General features: G+C 48.9%; 2 protein-coding genes across 7 annotated transcripts; one reads left to right on the top strand and one right to left on the bottom strand.

Moving 5' to 3' along the window:
- Nucleotides 1–152: 152 nt before the first annotated feature.
- LOC122386574 (probable 39S ribosomal protein L49, mitochondrial) lies at nt 153–2,951 on the top strand. Of its 4 annotated transcripts, none has more exons than XM_043375868.1 (5): nt 153–240; nt 539–622; nt 931–1,102; nt 1,584–1,708; nt 2,499–2,951. In XM_043375868.1, exons 2-5 carry the CDS (start codon nt 560–562, stop codon nt 2,643–2,645), a joined length of 507 nt encoding a protein of 168 aa, XP_043231803.1. In that variant the 5' UTR covers nt 153–240; nt 539–559; the 3' UTR covers nt 2,646–2,951. The 4 variants fall into 4 exon arrangements, with proteins under 4 accessions (XP_043231803.1, XP_043231804.1, XP_043231806.1 ...); XM_043375869.1 differs by lacking the exon at nt 153–240 and adding an exon at nt 284–336; XM_043375871.1 differs by lacking the exon at nt 153–240 and adding an exon at nt 329–371.
- A 117-nt stretch (nt 2,952–3,068) lies between these two features.
- LOC122386572 (UTP--glucose-1-phosphate uridylyltransferase-like) lies at nt 3,069–18,329 on the bottom strand. 3 transcript variants are annotated; one of them, XM_043375862.1, is made up of 12 exons: nt 18,213–18,329; nt 17,370–17,427; nt 9,056–9,190; nt 7,679–7,969; nt 7,190–7,395; nt 6,685–6,791; nt 6,205–6,323; nt 5,730–5,868; nt 4,788–4,925; nt 4,318–4,484; nt 3,878–3,982; nt 3,069–3,493 (listed from the first exon to the last, which is right to left on the bottom strand). In XM_043375862.1, exons 2-12 carry the CDS (start codon nt 17,391–17,393, stop codon nt 3,386–3,388), a joined length of 1,539 nt encoding a protein of 512 aa, XP_043231797.1. In that variant the 5' UTR covers nt 17,394–17,427; nt 18,213–18,329; the 3' UTR covers nt 3,069–3,385. The 3 variants fall into 3 exon arrangements, with proteins under 3 accessions (XP_043231797.1, XP_043231798.1, XP_043231799.1); XM_043375863.1 differs by lacking the exon at nt 18,213–18,329 and adding an exon at nt 17,968–18,112; XM_043375864.1 differs by lacking the exons at nt 17,370–17,427; nt 18,213–18,329 and adding an exon at nt 12,191–12,277.
- Between the last annotated feature and the right edge of the window lie 2,301 nt (nt 18,330–20,630).

Here is a 20,630-nt window from a genome sequence, read left to right as displayed (position 1 = left end):
TTCCATCAAATTTAAATATAAAGTCTGTAAAACCGTTTGAATCTATGCTACACAAAAGTTATTTTACTTCTTGATATCCTTAGCTAAACCCAGCCAGTGACACCAACATTTTAGACAAATATCACGCAAATAGGACAAAGTATCTCTGTTCGTTGACTTACGCTTATGAAAGTACAGAGGTCAAATGATGACTGAAGGCGAATCATTGGCGAGTGCATGGGTTCATTTTCCCGCAAACTGGTAAGAAAGAACACAATATTCATAGCATTCTCCATCCACATCTGCACAGCTCCTTCAAGGTTCGGCGCCTTGCTTGCTCCTCGGGCTCCTCCTCGGGTAATTCAATTTCAGCCAGAATTCAGCAGGATTGGGTAGATGTGTGACAGGGACTTGTGTTTGTTATCTTGGATAATATGTTTGACTCATAGTACAGTTGATGGAATATATATTGAGCTATAAGAAGAGAAATTGGAAAGGTTTTTCAAGGTCAATAAGAGTTAAATGACATTTTCTTCACTATAAATTGATTTTCTTTCAGATTTGCTCCTAAGCATTTGTCATGTTTTTAACGCACACAGTCAGGAGACTGGTAAATGCTCCTGCCAGTCATCGACTATGCTTGGTAAGCTGCATTTTAATTATTTTCATACAAATGATCAGAGCAAAAGTATTAATCTCAATAAAGGCACATTTTGCATGTTGATACTTTTTTGCATTCCTGCCTTTCACATTTTCTAATAATTACAATGCTTAGCAAGTCATAGTATCACATAGTACATTACATACATGCTTTGTGAATTATTTTTAACTTCAAATCTATTCATCTTGCAGCTCACATAGCTCAAGCTGCCTCCAGCCTACATTACAGGCTACACCTGTCCTATGTGTCTGCTCTCCTATGCCTAATATGTCTGTGTATCTGCCGGCTAGGCGCGGCGGCTGCTGCACGTCCGCCACGAGCCACCGCCTCCGGCAGAGGCGCTGCCAGCTGTGGAGCCGGTGGATGTTGACTGGAGCCACGTAGAGCGGCTGCTGCCGCGCCGAACGGTTCCCACGCCCACCGACAAAGCGGCCTACCCGTCCGGCTGGACACCTCAGCGAGGTGAGGTCACGGCCGCCGACCGGCAGAGGTCACCGGTCACAAGGAATGGAACGGAAAACAACCGCCCAGAACTCAGTTCAGCTTAGGAATGTCGTGTGCCATGTAGTGTACGTAGCTTATCAGCTCTAGTCTTTGCAGCGACGTAAGCAGTTACGCTGCTTACGTTGCGTTGGGCTCGTTTTATTCGTTAAAATGTGTAGTATGTACCGATTGGGCTGGCACATCGCCTTTCTTTCACGGCTCACGTCACAAACACGCCACTCCCATTATTGTTTGTTTCCGTATTTTTTGCCGCACACCTGCTTCCCGCCGCTGTACTCTTAAACTGGCACCGCTAACACTCTTCACTAGCTCTTACCCGTCCCCAGCCTACCTTTCCATCGCCACATGCCCGACATGCCGTCTCAGCCACCCGGTCTTAGGTCGTGGCCGCCGATCTCCCTACTAACGAGCTGACCCCACCCCCTCCCCCCACCGACAGGTAACCCGTCACTTCCATACTCGGTCCGCCGATCAGTGAACCACATGTTGCCAGTCTACCTGCGCATCATGGAGGATGGCGTCAAACGGCTCACTGTGGTGCGCAACGTCCGTGGAGATATCTGGGTACGAAGGGAAATGTATCTGGACGCGTAAAAAGATACCTTTATTCTGAGTACAGAGGGAAATGTATCTGGGTGCATAGGGAGATATATTCTGGGCACGGAGTGAAATGTATCTGGGTGAATAGAAAGATGTCTGGGCACGAAGGGAGGTCTGGGTGCATCGAGCTATTTGGATACGGAGGCAGCCATCTCGGAACGGAGGGAAAGATCTGGGAACGGTGGGCCGTGGGAGGGAAGATAACTGCCTTGAAGAGAGACATCAGGGTTCCGGGAAAATGAAAGGGTACGAAGGGAGATATGAAACGGTACGGAAGTGTTACTGCAGGAGGCATTCTGGTAGGTACAGCCCACCTCTAAAGTAATGTGCGGTTTTATCAATTTCAACAGATGGCTTCGACTGACGATTTCTAAATACGGAGTGATCCAGGAGTAGACAGCATAAGATAAACTTGCAGCTGAAAGGATGACGAAACATGTAAGCTTCATTCCAAGTTTCATTGTAGTCGGGCAAATTGTTCCTAAGAGACAGATACAAAGCATAACCACGACTGATACCGCTTATTACTTCTGCGGTGGACTGTACGTGCGAGAGATGACAGCTACGCCAGAGGGTATCTATTTATGGTAGGGTTGTGCTGGTCGTGATGTATTGATGACCCAAACTCAAACGAAGTGTTGTGGTGGAGATATGCGATCCTTCCTCTGGCCAGATGACCTAATGACCTCCCTTCCCCAACTCTCGTCTCTTCAGAAGTTGTTTGGTGTTTTAATAAGGTGCTTTCCCTCCTCAGAAGTTGCACGACGAGCTGAAGCGACACCTGGAGGAGGCCAACAGCCGCTACATCGCCTCGCGTGTCAACGAGGTCTCCCTCTACGTCCAGTTCAAGGGGGAGTACGTGCAGCAGGTCAAGGACTGGCTGAGAGAGCGAGGACTGTGAATGACGAGAGATAAAACCCCATCCAGAGACTGAGGGAGACGGAGTGAGAAAAGTGCCGGTGTCTTCAGTCAGGTTTCGTGTGTGAAAAGGGTGAATGAGCATTGTGAGCCATGCCTGGTTTCGCTTTTTTTTTAAGCGCCGCCAAAAGATACGAATTGTCACCGACGTGTTTAGGGGAGCCTTGTGAAGAATATGCTTTGTGGAAGCTGATGTCCATCTACATTCACTAACTGGTACTGTTTGAGTTCGCATCATAGGTGGTATGTCGTGAGCAAAGCGTCCAATAAATGTATGCGTGTATATGAACATGTAAATTTCGTACGGATACATTTGCAGACTAAATCCCCTTATCCATGACTATCCACTGATTATATTCTGACACTCATCCGCCGCCACCCGATCCACAAAATCCACTCCACTGCGTACCATTAGAGAGCGCGTATATTCATTCACCCTGCATACGAGCCTGCTACACACTCTTGTTAAACACACTGTTATGTACACAATATAGCGTGGCGGGATGGCATCATCCCTAGTCTAAAACCCGGGGCAGTCCCGCGCCTGTGTGCGCGCACATAGTCCCAGGTCACCCTTCTGAGCGGGACTGGCCTATAGATTCCATCTGAACCGACGAACCGACGGCTGAGGTTCGGGCAGGGCGCGGCGGGCGCCTACATTGCACGTGGGGGAGGGGCGGTGGCCGGTTAGCGGACGGCCGGCGGGGGAGGAAGCGGGGGCGGCTAGTGGTCGAGGATGCGCAGGTTGCCCGAGATGACTTTGTTCTCGAGCCGCGCGCCGTCCGGGATGTCGATCCGGTCCCCGTGGTTGGCCACGATAATCACCGCGCCCTGCGAGAAGGGGAAGGGCAAACGGCGGTCAGAGAGCAGCAACGAGTAGCCGGCAGCAACGGTCCCAACCAACACCTACCCACCCAAGTCCGGTAGGCAACTGTCAGCCAAAATAATTCCTATACTCATGCCGATCTCGTTGTGTTGGCCAAATTCAGTGCTAACAGAATGAGCTAAGAATACAGCATATTACACGACTAAGTAGTTCATGCAATGAATATGAATACAATGCCATCATCTCAGCTTTACTAACAACTATAGAGTGGAAACAAAACTAGCCTATCTTTCCGTTTTCAAACCCATGATTTCGGTTACTCAGTTGACCAGGAAGCTGTGTGCACCCAACAAGCTGAGGATTCATTGTATAACCGACGGAGTACTGACCCGCAGAGCGATTCCCCGTCCGAAGGTGACGTCTCCGGATACTGTCAGGTGATCCAGCTCCATGATGTCAGGGATCGAGGCGAACCGCTTCAGAAACTCGGCCACCTGATAAACAGGAGCACAGAACGACGCGTGTAACAGCGACGCAAGACAGTTTACACACAGTCATTGCTCACAGCACACGCGACATTAGTGTTATAGTTGTTACGTCATTGGCCAGAAGCATGCAATGATAGGTACATGATTATGACAGTTGCAGTGTTAAGACACACCACATGATGCTTATATGATGACAGTGATGACAGTGACAGTGACAAAGTTATGACATGATACTAAAAGACATACATCACACACTACCACGGTTACGAACATCGCTTATTCCTAGCATCCCACAACAGAAATAATCAGCCCACGTCCCCCATCCCTGTCCGCTCCCTGACCTTGGCGAAGTGGTTAGGCCCGAGTTTGACGAGCGGCGTGGTGGTGAATTGTCTCAGCGGCGACATGACCAAGGTGCCCTCCTGCAGCGTGTAGAGGTTCGACATGACCAGCAGCAGGTCGTCCGTCTTCTTCACCGGCAGGAAGCGCCGCCGGGGCACGTTGATGCCTGCAGGACGAACGGGGTGTAAATATGAGGCCGGGCGGGAAAAACGTAACGCACCGTCAAAGCGACACAAGACCCATCCCGTCACCAATGTGCATACGCCGACCCAGAATGCGATTCCGTTAGCTTCCTATTGTAGCATAATCCCTACCCTATACCTAAACCAAAGCTAAGTCAACCGCATCTTCCATAATACCCACCACACGCAAGAACAATCCTCCTCATGTAACCCTTTGACTCCCTTTCGTCTCCTTGCTCGTAGCGCTCCCTCGCGCGTTCACTTGCGACACCCTCCCGTCCCCCTACCTGTGGCCCCGTTGAAGCATTTCATGGCGGCACCGACGGCCGTCTCCAGCTGAATGACGTTGGTGCCGTTCGGCAGCGTCTTGGGGTTGACGATGATCTCCATGGTCAGCAGCTCCTGCTCCAACACCCGCTTCATCGCTGCCGGAGGGGGACGGCAGGTTAGACGTCAGGATAGCCAGGAGCGCTACTCACATCGGCACTCAGCCTTTTACGGGCAGTGAGGGATTGAGAAACATTGTTGATAAGAATGAAGCTTGAGGTACTAGAAATAAGTCTAAGAATGAAGCTTGAGTTAATGAAAGTACGTCTTGAAATAAGTATTATAAGTATCCTAGCGTATGTACAAATTTAGACAGCACTGTGTCCTGCTTGTAATCGGCCATGACACTCTTTGGTCTGACATTTCAAAGAAAGCCGAGCCGCCGACACCGAGCCCGGCCGTGGCCCAGACATTAAAAGGCTAAAGCCGTGACCCCCGCGGGCCCACGTGTCGATCATACTGGATTCGGAGCCGCAGCCTGGCCCAGAGGCACTCGTGTTACGTTACTATCAGGGCACAGGTGTCTTCTATCCGGGGCGAAGCGTGGTTGACGTATCGGTGATTCAGCCGTCGGAAAGGCAAGAGAGTAGACGCTCCTTTGTGATATCAGGCAATTCTCCGTATGATGTTGCAGCAATATTCTTACTGATTGATCTTATCTTTGCATGATTCGGCGGTTTATTTTTATCGTAGATAAAGTACATCCTCGTGACGAAGCTTCTTTGATTATAGCCGGATTTATACCACTTGTAAAAGTGGGTGTGTTGAAAGTCTCTCACTTGGGATACCTTATCAATAAGACGACCGCTTACTCTTATGACTGAGCGCAAACATGACCGATAACCTTTCCGCAAAAATAAGAACGGAATCAGTGGAGTAAACCGCAACGAACCAGGGTTTACCTTTGAGGTTAATCCACAAATTGTTGGTGTTGAATATCCGGAACTTTTTGACCGACTTGAACTCATCGACATGTTCCTTGGGGACCTGTGCGATCTCGAGCAGTCGTACCTTCTTCATGTACTCGCAGAGCGTTCCTCCCTGGGGACGGGAGAAAAGATGTTAGTTAGGAAAAGATGGCATGACTTATCTAGATGTCATACAAGCGGAGAAAGAAAGACGGTTACGGGGCAGCCTTGGGTACAAACTATCACTGATAAACACATAATCGCACAACACATAGTTGCACACTCATCAGTTTTCATGTGTGCTAAATCTCTGATGAAAATATACAGTCAATTTCTTATCGAAATCGGCGCAGCAAACGCTTGATATATTTTTAGAATCACCATAACGAAGTCACAAACGACCATGCGACTTCCACGAGCCAAGCATTACTGCTGACGGAGAGAAAGGTAATGGGAAGAGCATCCGTACCTTGATATCGGCCCGCGTCTTGTCGGTAACCTCCATGAGGAACTCACAGTGCAGCTCCCCGGAGGGCGGGTTCAGCAGGGAGTTGAGGATCGACCGGTCCACGGTGGCGCCCAGATTATCTGTGAGCGATACACGCACACGGAGTTCGTCAGTGACCGGTCGGGCGGAGAGTGACGGGGCGGCTCACGTCTGCATGGACATTGATCAGCTGCTGGGACTGTGTGCTGCGACAATCGCGACAACGCAACTCTCATGCGTGTAACGGCTTCTTATGCGACTCTCTCACACAACTTCCTATGTATAGCTTATCATGTTTATATCCATTATCCACAATCATTCCCATGCCCTGGTACATCTATATGCTTGGCAGAAGACGAACAGGCCGAGAGAGGACTTTCACAGAACCCACATGGAGGAAATTCATAGCTTTGTGGAGTTTAAAGCTAATGTGTTAAGCCATCAGTCCGGAGCGAGTCGTACCTATGTTGGATATGAAGACATACTCTCGTCCCTCGTCGATGAACTGTTTGAGCAGGCCGGAGTTCTGGAACGACTGGTAAAAGTCGCCGTGACCGGGCGGGTACCACCTGAGGGGAGGAGAGAAAGAGCGTGGTCAGGGTAAACCAGGCTCAGCGGATTGCGGAAGGGTCGACTACTAGCAGGTCCTTCGACTATACCCGCAGTCCGCACTGCTGATGAAATATCTGCCACTTGCACTGACACATCGTCACTGACATTGACACTGATACACCGAGACTGACACGCAGGCACAAATAGATGACATAGACACTGGCAGACACTGACAACGCAAACACTGACAGACGACACACCAATATTGAAACTCCCCCATCATCATCGTTACTAATACTGACATGCGACACCGACTATGACACCCTCATCGACACTGACACACTGACACGTCCAGCTGCAACACCCTCCCACCCACGCCCACTCCACCTCCCTCTGACCCGCCCGCCCAACTCACGCCTCCGGATCGTCGTTGGTGTTCATGGTCTTGGCCACGGGTGTGAGCGTCTCCCGGTTGATCCGCGGGTACTGGCTCTGGTTGAACGTGTATATCTTCACGTTGAAGCCGGTGTACTTCCGCAGCACCTTCTGCGTGTCCTCGTCCGTGTTGAAGGAGTTCATCAACACCAGGGGCACCTTGCAGTTGTAGGTGTTGTTCAGGTGCTGTCCGATAGCGAAACGGGAGAGAACAGGTCAGTGCTCGGGCTTATCACACGGGTCAAGACTCAAGGGTCAATCTCAAAGAGCAGGCAGTGCTGAAGCTAGACTGTCACAAGAGCAGTTTCCAGAGAGTAGACAGCCCAGTGATTCCGTATAAAAGCCTGTCTGGAGACGGGTGGTAGCAACCAGTCCCGGCCTCAGCTCACTTATCCAGACCCCATTCACTTCGCAAATACCCAACCCCCTCACTTCACCCTCACCTCACTTATCCCTCACCCCTGCTCACCTCAATCTGCTGAATGGTCAGGTCGAGGAACGTTAAATCGTTCCGCACCGCGATCAGCGACTTGGGTCCCTGACATCCCATGGACGTGCCCAGGCCACCGTTCAGCTTTACCACCACCAGTTTATTGAGCTGGTCTTTGATCTGGTCCGCTGACGGCTCCGTCAGACTGTCGTACGATCGAATGGTGCCGTCGGTGATGGGCAGGATGTTGTCCCACACCATCTGGGGTCCCTTCTCGAGGATAAACCGAGAAAACAGCCGCTGGAAGCCGTCCATCTGCGACCGGTAGTCCTGGGGGCGGGTAGTGGTGGTCAAATTATGAGTACTGGGATCGGTAGTCCTGGGGGCGGGCAGTGGTGGTCAAATTGTGGGTAATGGGACTGGTAGTCTTGGGGGCGGAGAGTAGTGGTGATTAAATAGTGGGTACTGGGATCGGTAATCCTGGGGGCGGGTAGAGATGGCCAAATTGCAGGTGTTGGGATCGATGCTTGTTAGAGCCAAATCGTAATCAGTTGTGAGAACTGGAATAGATTATCATGGGAGCACATAGCAATGATCAATGGTAAGTACTGCAACCAGCGCTCCTGGGAGCAGATACTAATAGTCAATACGGGAGTTTTCGTGAGCAAGCGGATGGTAATGGCCAATGGTCAATGGTACGAGCATGACCTTCGGCTCTGGTGTTTGGTGGACGGGGTGCCGGCAGGGGCGTTTATCCTTTAAGCCGTTGGTCTTATCGTGCCTAAAGGTGATCTGAATGGCTAGGTCAGGTGGCTGGTTTCATCAGTCCCGGGGCTGGATTACATCAACAAACAGTGTTCACGGCAGATCACACACCGGACACCTAAAGGGGCCCGCTATAACGATAGGGAGTTACCGTTCTAACAGGGGTTCATCAAACAGACTCAATGGGAGAGGTCGTAAGAAGGACAAACGTTACATTGAAGCACCCGTGACCCCTCCAAGAACCCCACATCCTTCAGATAATCTGACGACATTGCTTGGTACATCATTTTTATCACTCCGGTATATCTGATTCGAGTGTGAGTGCCGTGTGTATTTGTGACGTGGGCACGACCACCGAGAGTAGCCACTTGAGGATGGAGAGGCCGGTCATCCCAATCCATGAAAGTCCTAAGACTCAGATTAGTCACCAATTCTCACATCATCCAATACCAATCACAACGTCCACCGCCGCCCCTCCGAACGTCTAATTCTAGAACGCCTACCAGTTTATAAATTCAAATATCTTCCCTTCTAGACACCGGTAGTCGGTAAATCAGTCTCTGTCTAGTGTGCCTTCTTCCACACCGCCCCAGCTACCATCACGCCGAAGATGTAACTACCCACCCCCGCGTTCTCCCTCGCAGAACTCACCTCCCTCAAGCCCTCGGGAACTGTCATCATGAGCTTATCCAGCTCTGTGCCCATCCGGATCTGGGCATCGCGCTTGGTGAGCTCCTTGAAGGCGGTGGCGCCCGAGCCGGAGCCCGTCCGGCGGTGGCCGAAAACCTGAACAGAGAGAGGTGTCAGTACAGGAACACAGAAAAGAGTTCAGCACAGGGGTCACAGCAGGGATATAGACGGTGCAGCCATAAGGGGGCTACCAAAGCGACCGTAACGACCACAGAGCACAGTACAGCACGAAACTGCATCTGGTGGCCAGAGAACACAGGGTAGGTACGAACAGGTGGAACCACGTGTGACAAGAAAAAAAAACTGAACACTCACACAGCCATAGCTACACCAACTCCATACGTGCGCATTATTACCGGAGAGGATCTCGGCACAGGTGTAGAAACGCGTTCTCACTAACGCAGGCGGAATTGCGGGAAAAACATCCCCATCAGCAAACTGGCGCGCAGTGTAACACACCACGCCGGACATTGCGTGTTACACAATGCACAGTATTGTGAATTGTGACGTGGCTGAACAAACGTCAGAAGTAGAGGTGTGACAAACTGCTGATAATCCATCGGTTCTAAGCCAGTACCGGCAGATCTGATAGTACTACATACATCGTGCAGCACAGTTCAGTAACAAATATCGGAATACTGCCGGTAGTTGCAGGAAACTGGCCGATGAGGAACATTTTGTCATTATCGGAATAGCTACGTATTGCCACTGCGTGAAAATTGAGGCAATAAGTCATTATCGGCATTTCATTATACCGGTCAGCGCAAGTTGCACCATTAATCAGCATCCTGCTGAGCCAATGTGGGTACATATATAAATTATGAATACAAGCCACGATTGGCTTATGTCATAACATGTCTACGGTATTTTGGCATCGCTTCGCATTCATCAAAGCCACGATGCCCATTGGCCTATATTTCAAACTACAACAGGCAATGTCGCATCGCACAAATACTATCATACAGAAGTTGAGCCCCACGTTCCAGATTCGCTCAGATCCCGGTCCCCAGTCACTGTCGGCTTCTCCCCTACCGTCAGCAGCAGATCCCAGTGAGACGGGTCCCACGTGGAGCTGATACACTGCGCTGCAGGCTGCCGTTACATGCAGCCGGGGAGGGGAGGTGGCTAAAAACCCAGCAGGCCGCTGTCGACAGGTGCAGAGAGCTACACGGGCAACACGGGAGCGGCACAGCTGGCCGAAACTCCTCCCCTCGACGGCTGTCAGACACAGCCCCCCCCCTTCTATCCCTCACAGAAGCAGCTGTAACAATGGCTATACTACTGGATGATTGTGACACCCAGGCCAGGTGAGGTCAGATCGGGCCGAGCTGTTCTCAGTGCCGCTCGTTCAACCCAATCACGCAGTGAGTCGCCGTTCAGGATCATAGTTCCGTATGCTAATAGAGTTTGCACAGCCAGCAGCACATACCAGGCCAGTACCATCAAACAATGTCTGCCGGCCCGGCGACTGCGCGTGGCCAGTCACCAGCGTCTCCAGGCAGGATAGCCGCCCGCTCGTCCGACCCGTGGCCTTGATGACCAGGCCAGGTCCGCGTGGCACGGGAGGCGCCTGTCGTACGACCAGAGGCGTCGATTGATGGACTGACACCGTGTCCAGACGAGAGCGACCCAGGCCAGGCGCACGCCGCACAAATATACAGGCGGGACGAGCGCTGCCGGCGAGCCGCATGGACTCCGGACCACCAACCGCCCCACATGGCACACTGACCGAGGTCAGTTGCTGGTCTGACAGAATATTGTCTCCAACCGACAGACAGTAGATTCTTAACCGTATGAACCAACCCGACCAATAGGCAGCCCAATCATACGGTCTTTTAGACAGTCCAGCAAGCATTTCAGGCAGGTAGGCACAGTTTTCTATCTCACTGACAGCCTATAGGCTCGGTTCCACCGAGCACCAGTGACATCCTACCGTCACTAATCGTCATCATTCACCAATCGCTCCCGACAGGGACATGGTCCTATCCAGGGTCGGCCGCTGACCCGCACCGCTCCAGCCACCGGATGGACGGCCCGGGAGTTTAATCTAGCATACCAATCGCCGGTCCTGACGCTGCCGCCGGCCACATGACCGTCGAGAGTGGGCGCACCGCCGTCCGCGTACTACGCAGTGCGTGCGCGCAGCCGGTCAGCCACCGTCGCTACTCAAGGTCCAACGGGGGCATAGCAGTGGCCGGTCAATCACCGCCACTAATCACGGATCAGCTGAGGTCACAGACGGTGTCGGGATGCGACGGGCGCTAAGCGAAGCAATTAGCGCGAGGTTTCGGGGGATGATCACTTAAAGAGGGAAAGACGAAGAAAAAAAATGCGATATTTTATTAGCTCATCTTTGAAGTAGATTTGTATGTTCAACCATAAAAGTTATGAGGACCAAAAATCACAAGGGCGGTCTAGACATCAAAAGCACGAACGAATGTTGGACTAAGCCGAACTTTGGTCTTTAGAATTGTGGGGTCACGCTGTTGTAAGAAGCGCTGAACACCATCGGGGAGCAGCCTGCAGTTGCACACGTGTGACTCGCGAAACGCATGAGTGTCCACTGTCCCTTGTCACTCACTCTGCCAAAGGAGGAATAGTGAAGGTAAGCAGACCCCAAAAGCGACCCCCGACGCCGGCTAGCATCACACCTGATCAGAAGCTACAACAAAAGCTGGAAGTTTGACGAACAACATGAGGAGCCACCCAAGCCGACGTCCATGCTTGGAAACTCACCTGATAGGAACTGGCATGGAGTCCCGCGTCGATGCTCACGGTACACTGTGAGTTAGTATCCTCGCCGAGACGGGAGTTAATATCGTCGGTGAATCGAGAGTTAGCAGCTTTCTTAGGCGGTGAGTTAGTGGCGGAGATGCGTTGGGAGTTGACAGCCATGGAGAACCCGGAGTTAGTATTGTCGGCGAGTGGCAAGTGAGTGCCCTCGGCAGGTTGCAAGTTAGTAGCCTCCGTGATTTGGGAGCTAGTATTTTCGGCGGGTTGGGAGATCTCGCCATCAGCGATTGACGAGTTAGCAGCCTCGAGTGACGAGTTATCACTCTCAGCGTCTGTCGTCCCTGTGCCGGCCCGGTTACTCACAGAGTGTGCCGGCATGATGACCACGCGAACAGACGGCGCTAATGGCACAGCTCCGGAGACACCTCCACACACCTCGACAGCGCGTGCGACTGTGGCCCACCGCCGCCCCGTCGCGTCGGCCGTGCGGTATCTACATACTAGTGGTGCAAACATCGAGCCCCATAGAGCCCGCGTAAGGTTCAGTTCGAAACGAGCCTCCGTCCGAATTACCGGTGCTCATCACTTGCGGGTAAACTTTTTTTCGTGAGAATCCTAGAGGATGTACGACAAAAATATTGACCGCAATCAATACCACAAACAGGTCGGTGTTGACTGAAAATAGGGATGAGGACTTGCGGAGATAACTGACGAATTATATGTTGAATGTATCGAATACAGAGACAGACTGATATTAACCCAAAGTTTTATGGTAAAATCGATCTGCTAAGCTGCGTCGAATCTTGTAGGTTCCCTTTACCACCGAGGAAAAACGGATCAAACAAAACGGCATGACTATGACGAATCAGGACAGAATCGACCAGCTGTCCCAAACCTGCTGACAATGTCTCACAAAACCCAAGTGTTTTCTTTCAATACATGCACAGGTGTACTCACAGCCTTACTTAGCCGTCTGAACGTCTTTCCGCCAGTAACACCTTTTACCCTATTGTTTTTGGCGCTTATAGCGTGTGCGGGATATCGCTGGAAAGGACACGACACGGCTGACTTCAACCAGCTGACCCAGGTGCGACAGACTGTCATCGTAAATCAGCAGACGTCAGAAGTGGAACTTCAACTAAGAGCCATTGGAGGCGAGTCACTAATAAGCCAGACTCCAGCCGTCAACTAGCAGTCAAGCAGCCATCAGCCGGCAACTACCGTCCGCCAGCCACCAACCACCAGACAACAACTGTCATCCACCAGTCATCAGCCGTCATCCACCAGCTGTCCATCACAGTCAGTCAGTCACAGAAATCACAGAAATGACAGTCACAGAAATGAGAAATCATCAGTCATCTGCCAGCCATCGGACCGATCGCCGACAGAGGGCCTCCGAGGTGCGTTTGTCTGTTTGTCTAAGGCGGAGCTGTCCAGAGTCCGGCAATGGTGGCGGATCGCGCGAGGGTGGCACACCAGAGTCCTGCCACCCGCGAGGTCGGTATTGGCACACGAGAGTAGTCTGACCAGCGAGGTCGGCAGATCAGTGGTATTGGAAGAGCAGGACCGTCAGATCAGGACCGTGAGACCACGACCGTCAGAAGAGCGCTGCCGCTGTCAGACGAGGACCATGAGGCGGATATTTTCAGACCAGAACAGTGCGGTCAGGGCCGTGAACTAGGACTGTTCTACGTTTTTCCAGCGGTACCGGCAGACCAGTAAGAACGGAGGATCATCGAACGTCTGCCTCTGCTCTTAAGGTCGTCTTTGAACAGGTGAGTAGGCTCAACACAGGGAATGTTCAGAAGCGTAAGACTAATGTCTGGGCAAAGCTTAGTGTGCTAATTGAAGCCGTTTACGCGTGTCTTAGCTGTGTCTCCTGTCAACCGACCAAACAGCCTTTCAGGTTAATTTGCGCACAAAATGAGCTGCTGTCCAACACCACTAAGGCCAAAGCAGATTTCCGGCTCCGGTCTCCCTGCTCCAACCCATCGCCAGCATATTGCGCAGGACCCATCCAGGCTGGAGAGTCCTCCAAGATAAACTGACAGCATGATGAATGATAGGATGAGCAGAGAATGGATTGTACCGGGATAGGGGCGCCCTAGGAAAGGCCGAAATGCTTTACCAGACGAGCAAGATGGCAATGTCCTGAAACCAGGCGTCGCCGGCGGCGACATCTACAATGCTATTAGCAGTCTGCAGTAACTGGTAGTTGCATCACCCGCTACCAGGTGGTCAGAAGACGCCGCAAGGGCGATGAACCGTCCATTTACCATCGTCCAGTTCGGCTACTCTGGGGCCGTGGGGGCGGTGCCCCCACAACTTTAACCCGCGCCCTGCTGGGGGTCCTGGATTTCCACGCCCTGCTGGGGGGGGTGTTTGAACACCCCCCCTTGTAACTCGGCTCCTGGGCCACGTAGCGATACGCGGAAGGCGGCGTTCGAAAGAGCGTAAAAAATAATGACGAAATCACTTCGGTCAATTTTTTGGTCAGGTCAAAGGTCAGGTCACCAGAGGTCATTGAAGGCAAAATTTCGCCGATTTCCAGGTCGAATGTCGAAAATTTCCAAGAAGCCAACGCATAACTCGGGAACCAATAGAGCTACAGCGCCGCGGAAAAGCGCATTCGATAGCCCTATTAACGCCCTTTCTGAGTAATTCTCTCAGATTTGACCTAACGTCAATGGTTTTGCCTGCAGGGGGCAAAAACTGCAAAAATAGCCGATTTTTTTTAAAACAGTTTTTCTGCAATAACTTTTGACCCAAGCCTTGTACGAGCTTACTTTTACCGGCATCGTGTTCCTCTCGTCAAGACGCATCGAATGAACTATAACTTGACCTTGAAAGGTCAACTTGAAAATTTGACCTCAGGTCAAGGTCATGACCTGACCGGAAAGGGTCATGTTGCATATCAGTCGATCCGTATCGTCGAGCTTAACACATCTAAGGCGTTTTCATCGCTCTAGCATGCCTCTATCAAAAGTTATTTGCGAAAAACTGTTAGATACCATTCGTGACCTAAGATGACCTCAGGGCATAAACAAAGGTCACGGACACCATTTTTAAGTTCAGTGTGTCTAAACCACTTGTAATTCGGTGTTTGGGAGTGTTTATAATGTCTTTCATCCAAAAGAGGCGCATTTCAATTTTCTCCCATTGACTTATAATGGGGAGGTCGCAAAATTGACCTGACCTTAGGTCATCGATATCAAAATTCTGAGATATGCATTTTGTACATGCTATTGCTCTTAGCAATCGCTGAAAGTTTCAAAGCGATCGGTCACTCGGTGTAGCTATGACAGACATTGAAAGTTTTTATGAGGTGAGGTCACTTCAAGTGACCTGGTGACCTGACCTTGAATGACCTTGGTCTGAAATTTTCACAACATGTGTAGAATTGATGTATGATAAGGTGTACCAAAAACGGCGGCGCTCCGCGCCGCCGTTTTTGAGATATTCGCGAAAAACCACAAGGGGGGGTGTTCAAACACCCCCCCCCCAGCAGGGCGCGGGTTAAGACGAAATATCGCACTTTTTTGCAAATGTTTTCTTTTTTGATGAAAAGGCCAAGGGATGAAAAATAAGTGGCCTAAAGCCAGTGAGAAAACTAGATTTGGGGAACCCTAGGTCGATCTCAATTTATTATGGCGTAAACACCCCCCCCCCCCCCCCCCCAGTCTGAAAGTAGTTCCCGCGGGCCGCGCCCCTGCGGCAGCCGGCACCTGACTGTCCAAGTGTTCAGGGCCCATTCTCATTTCTCACCAATCTCGTCATCAGCGTGGGCCAATACGTATGATAGGTAAATATTTATCATCATTAGGTAGGTATGTGGCTTAACTTGAGCGCTTTTACAAGAAACCTTAAACTTGAGCAGGTAATTCCGACGATTAAGAGAGCTCGGGATCGCCTACTTGTAAACCCATCTTATAGTTACCCGTCTTATCCATCCGTCTATCCATCCACCCTTCTTCGAAAGTTTGTATACTGTATAGCATTATTTGATCTATCCCATTCAGAACGTCCAGGTTCAGACGTTACATCGGCCATCAGCTGATAGCTTGGTCTTTGCATGGCAGCCTTCTATCGATCAGCCTTTGGCATAAAGCCACATTGACTGAACTCAGGCACAATTTGGCACGAACTCTACCGAGTCACATTTTCAGAAGTCTCTGCAAAAAAAAAAAACTATTAAATTGGCGCGAAGATGTCTGGCACTGCCGGAAATGCCTAACCAAACCTAACGGGAGATCCCACATGCAGCAATCACGCGATCTGCAGCCACCACTCGCTGTTTATAATTTATATCACGCCACCGCGCTGGCACGTCGGCCGGTCAGTCTGATCACGCGCTGCCCCTCCCCCACCCCTCCCCGTTCATGGGGGCCGGTTGGCCGGCGGCCTGGGCGGGGCACTCGGCGCCAACCGAACCGGCCACCGGTCAATGCCATCCGACGGGGGAAGGGAGGGGAGGGGGACGGCCAACTACGCAATAGGGGGTGAGACGCAGTCCGTCGACCAGACTACCGTCGGCGGAATACGGACCATGACATTGACCTTTGACCTGACATCCGGACTGTTGTGATATCATGATACCTTGATGCCGTGTCAAAGTGATACCGGGTGACCGCGATACCGTCGAGGCATCGTGGCACCACAGCTGAGGCCAACGTGACCTGTCATCTAAGGTTACTGACACATGTCATCTTAGGTCACCGTAGCCTGTCACTGGGTTGGGGTTAACAAGGCACGTCACCTAACGCTGTGAGCCTGACACCTGATGTTTAACGTGACCTGACACCTATCCCTTGGCATTGTGACCTGTCACCTGACCCGAGGTCACCGCTATCTGAAAACTAACGGGTGTTAACGGCGCCGGACGCAAGCGGGCTGTCACATCTCAATCCTGCTCAAGCGACTAAAAAAATGAGCGTTGGAAATCGGCTCATGGTTTTCAGACTCAAACGAGACTAAATATTTATCTTATGACCTCGAGTAACCAAGACAACGTCATGCACTTGTTACATAACACTTTTACCGTACCAGAAAGGGACGGACAGCGAGAAACGGGCTGTAATTGAGGCATTAGTCCTTGATCTCCTTTACACAGGACAGGTGACATTTGACCAAAATTTGCACATTGTGACAAAATCATATAGCAAATGGCTTGGAATGCCTGAAGCTGAGTCCATAATCACCTGATGTTTTATCCCCCAAAAAGCACATGCTTTAGTCCTAAAGGAAGTTCATACCAATGCCAACTTCTAGCAAGTACCATGTTTATGTCATGGATGTTTCAGAGACATGTCATTCCTGAGCATGGCATAGATCAACATGGCAAAAGTCAACTTATCAACCTTGGTGAATTGACTTTCCCCATAGCAATAGTGTCAAGAAATAGGTAATTGGGATGCAAGATTGAGATGTGACATCATTCATGCACAAGATACAGCAGAATTATCTACAGCCTAAGTGTCATCTAAGAAATGCAGCTACTCACTTATAAAAAATGTGTTTTTAAATCATTAAATGTTTTATTTACCTTTGCTTCCCCTTCAGATCCCATGACTTCTTGTGATATTGGCTGATTTGACTGTTTCCTGAAAAGAAGATAAAAAATACTGTATCAGCTCAGCTATTCAACAGTTTTTTCAATTCTTTGATAATCCATGATTGCAAGACATGTACAATAATTATGCATTATGCAGGTGAACAGAAACTTGACAATTGTCAAAATAATAATTGCATTATAGCATATTAAGAACAGCATCAGCAGGTTATAAGTGGACTGGTTTGTTCCAGTTCAATAGGTTTCAGCTATCACAATCATCATTAAAAATCTACAGATTTGTTTTTTTCCCAAGCAAACCATGAAACTATACCTAGTGATGGATATCATGTTTACCATGGTAATGCTATTTGATGAAGGCACATGAGCAATTAGGTACCTATCAATAACGCAGTGTTGTCATCACATTAAATGGCAATTAAGCATGATCAATCATGTGACAAGTTGAATTTATCATTACTAGGCATGCAGAAGCCTAGGCAAGTAAGGTAATTAAAAGATCGAGGATGCCTCACATGCCGAGCTATACCCATGACTCAAGGCTGTATCAGTATGGATATACCTCACCCACCAGCCATAGGTATGAAGATCAACACAATTCAAAGTTGTAGGATTATTATCACAAATTGCTGGGAAAGAAAGACATTTCTAAAGCTATTATTTAATGCCATAAAAACATTAAAACACTATCTTGAATTTTTTGTAGGATGGAACTAATTACTAAATTAAGATCAAGATGAAACCATTTGATTGAGACTGAACCTTTCAACTTTAACTTATCCTTTGGCTCGATAGGTCGAGAAATTCTGAGCTTACCTGATCAATCACACAACCCGAACCTGAACCAGCGGGACTCTCGGTGACCCTCCGGCCCGCCCCCACCAGTGACCTCCACCCGCGACCTTCACTCAAGCATATTTACGTCTGGACAACGAGTTGCGGGGAAAAGTGCTGATTGTGTTGCAGTTTTAGGAGCCGGTGATTAGGCTGGATTTTTGGGTTACTTTTTCGTTCCGATTCATGTATTTCATAGTGTTTGGCTTTTGAATATTTTAGTTCTTTCAGATAAATATTACTTGCCTTACAACTTTTGTAAAAACATTTCATTTTTTTATAAGCCGACGTTCAGAGTCCTAAAAATACATCACCACTACAATCATTGTAAACAAACAAATGGAGCACCACTTGGCTCTGTTCCAAGGCCATTTTTTAGTTTATCTGGTGGTTTTCTTGCTCTTGTACGTTGTTTTGTTGGATGTTTTGAATCCCTTAAGATTGACTTATATCAATATCATATTTAAGAAGCATGTTGACTGAAAACAATCTTGATCTGAAGTATCCAGGAGGCTGACAGAGGTCCTGACTATTGAGCAATATCAATATCAGGTTGAACAAGTTATGAAATTTTGGTTGATAAACGCAAGTTGATCGGGCTCATATATCAGCAAGAAAAAGTAAAATTAAAAGAGCTTATTGTCCAAAAACAAGCTATAATATTGCAGACCTTAGAGCAATACTGAAGAGCACGCTGAGCAGGATCATGCCAGAAAATGTTGACTGATGAGCGCATATTGATGTATTGGCATGAATATTGAATGATAACTTACAACAGCAAGATAAATTAGTGATAACTATCAAGTTAAAATCTAGAATAAATGGACTTGGGCAGTTTTACTATGCTTAGATGCTAAGCAGATTGTAATGTGCATCAGGTACTCAGTGTCTGGCAAATGAAACATGCGATCATTCCATTGCTACTGGAGGAGAAAGCTTGGATCACTAAATCCACTTTATGTTGATTTTGATGTTAATCATCATCACTGTATTTTCTGAAAAAAGGATTGTAGTAAAATTGTCAATGTGACAATCCATGCAACGATGTGATCATATTATGTGTTCATAGTCATTCGTGATAGTCATTATTGGTCCAATATACAATGGCAAAGCTCTCAGTCTCAGCGTTTCTTCCTGTGGATGGCCAGCAGTGACTCAGAGCTTAGAAGTATTAGTTTTCTTCACAGGGCTGGGATAAAAAGCACTGAGGGTAATCTTCCACCAAGGAACTCTACTTTGACATGGTATGAGATGTAGGCACAAGTAGGTAGGTGCTCAGTTCCTATAGTCAGTAGTTGTGTAGGTATGTTTAGCCGGGTTAGCTTAGATCAGATTGTTAGTTTTTTATTTGCCAAATGTCCATAAAAATGTGACCTGAGCAATGAGCATACCTGAACCTGACTAACCTGACAGCTGACCTAACCTCAATCATCACACATATTTGCAGCCTACCCAAGACCTGCATGGCAGTAGCACCCAGTTATAGGTAGGAACTCACCCTAACTCAATCTTACCTGCTAACCTTTAACTTGCCAAAAGTTAGCTCACATTGCCAAGCTGTGTCCAGGGAAACAGTCAACTGAGGAACTGGCTCATTGGGTGGCTGGTGTGAGTCTGTGAATTTAAAGTGTTTCTTCTCTGAAGCTGCTCTGCACTGCTGTAGCCTGTATGTCATGTTAGATGCTCAGAAAATGTGGGAAATGATTACTAAGCTACTTTAGTGCTTTGTCAATGCTCGAGACATGAACAAGTTTACAAGTACAGATCCTGCAGGGTACAGCTATGAGTTAGGTGCTAGGTGAGTATGTTATGTGAATGTGCTGTTCCCTGTTTGACCGTAAGTATACAAACAAGCACAGGGTCACATTTATATTCAATCTCCACATAAACATACAACAAAAACGGCCATAGCCTAACCCCGAACACACCACAGATAACTTAGGTAAGCCTTTGAAGGCACAAAAATGTTTTGATTAACAGGACAGGTTTACAATATATCCTCTGTCCTTGGGGGATCTTGCTGCCAAGTTGAGGTATGATGACTGAACTTCAGGATTGATCAACCTTTTCTTAGCCACTGCTTACATACGAGAAAGACCAAATGCTTGTTTGTTTTGATTTACAGGACATGTATACAATATATCCTCTGTCCTTGGGGGATCTTGCTGCCAAGTTGAGGTACGATGACTGAACTTCAGGATTGATCAACTTTTTCTTAGCCACTGCTTATAAACGAGAAAGACCAAATGCTTGTTTGTAAACTGCGTTGAAAATTTAATGATCCACCTTCAATTCTGACATGAAGGCACAAATGAAATAGTTCCCTCTCCTTTTGGAATACACAAAGCAAAATATTTAATAAATTTTAGTGGATGGACTAGTGCAATTAGCATAGCCTTC

This window comes from Amphibalanus amphitrite, unplaced genomic scaffold (assembly GCF_019059575.1).
Source record: "Amphibalanus amphitrite isolate SeventyFive unplaced genomic scaffold, NRLGWU_Aamphi_draft 000256F_arrow, whole genome shotgun sequence".
In the NCBI taxonomy this organism is placed as follows: domain Eukaryota; kingdom Metazoa; phylum Arthropoda; class Thecostraca; order Balanomorpha; family Balanidae; genus Amphibalanus; species Amphibalanus amphitrite.
Note: the sequence above shows the minus strand (reverse complement) of the source record. Positions and strands in the feature narration are given on the sequence as shown.

Coding starts and splice junctions, on each gene's coding strand:
- LOC122386574 (XM_043375868.1), top strand. CDS start 560: ATGTTTTTAACGCACACAGTCAGGAGACTGGTAAATGCTCCTGCCAGT. Junction 623..930: donor CCAGTCATCGACTATGCTTG/GTAAGCTGCATT, acceptor TCTGCCGGCTAG/GCGCGGCGGCTGCTGCACGT. Junction 1,103..1,583: donor CGGCTGGACACCTCAGCGAG/GTGAGGTCACGG, acceptor CCCCACCGACAG/GTAACCCGTCACTTCCATAC.
- LOC122386572 (XM_043375862.1), bottom strand. CDS start 17,393: ATGGGATCTGAAGGGGAAGCAAAG. Junction 7,396..7,678: donor TGACCATTCAGCAGATTGAG/GTGAGCAGGGGT, acceptor GCTATCGGACAG/CACCTGAACAACACCTACAA. Junction 3,494..3,877: donor GACGGGGAATCGCTCTGCGG/GTCAGTACTCCG, acceptor CCCTTCTCGCAG/GGCGCGGTGATTATCGTGGC.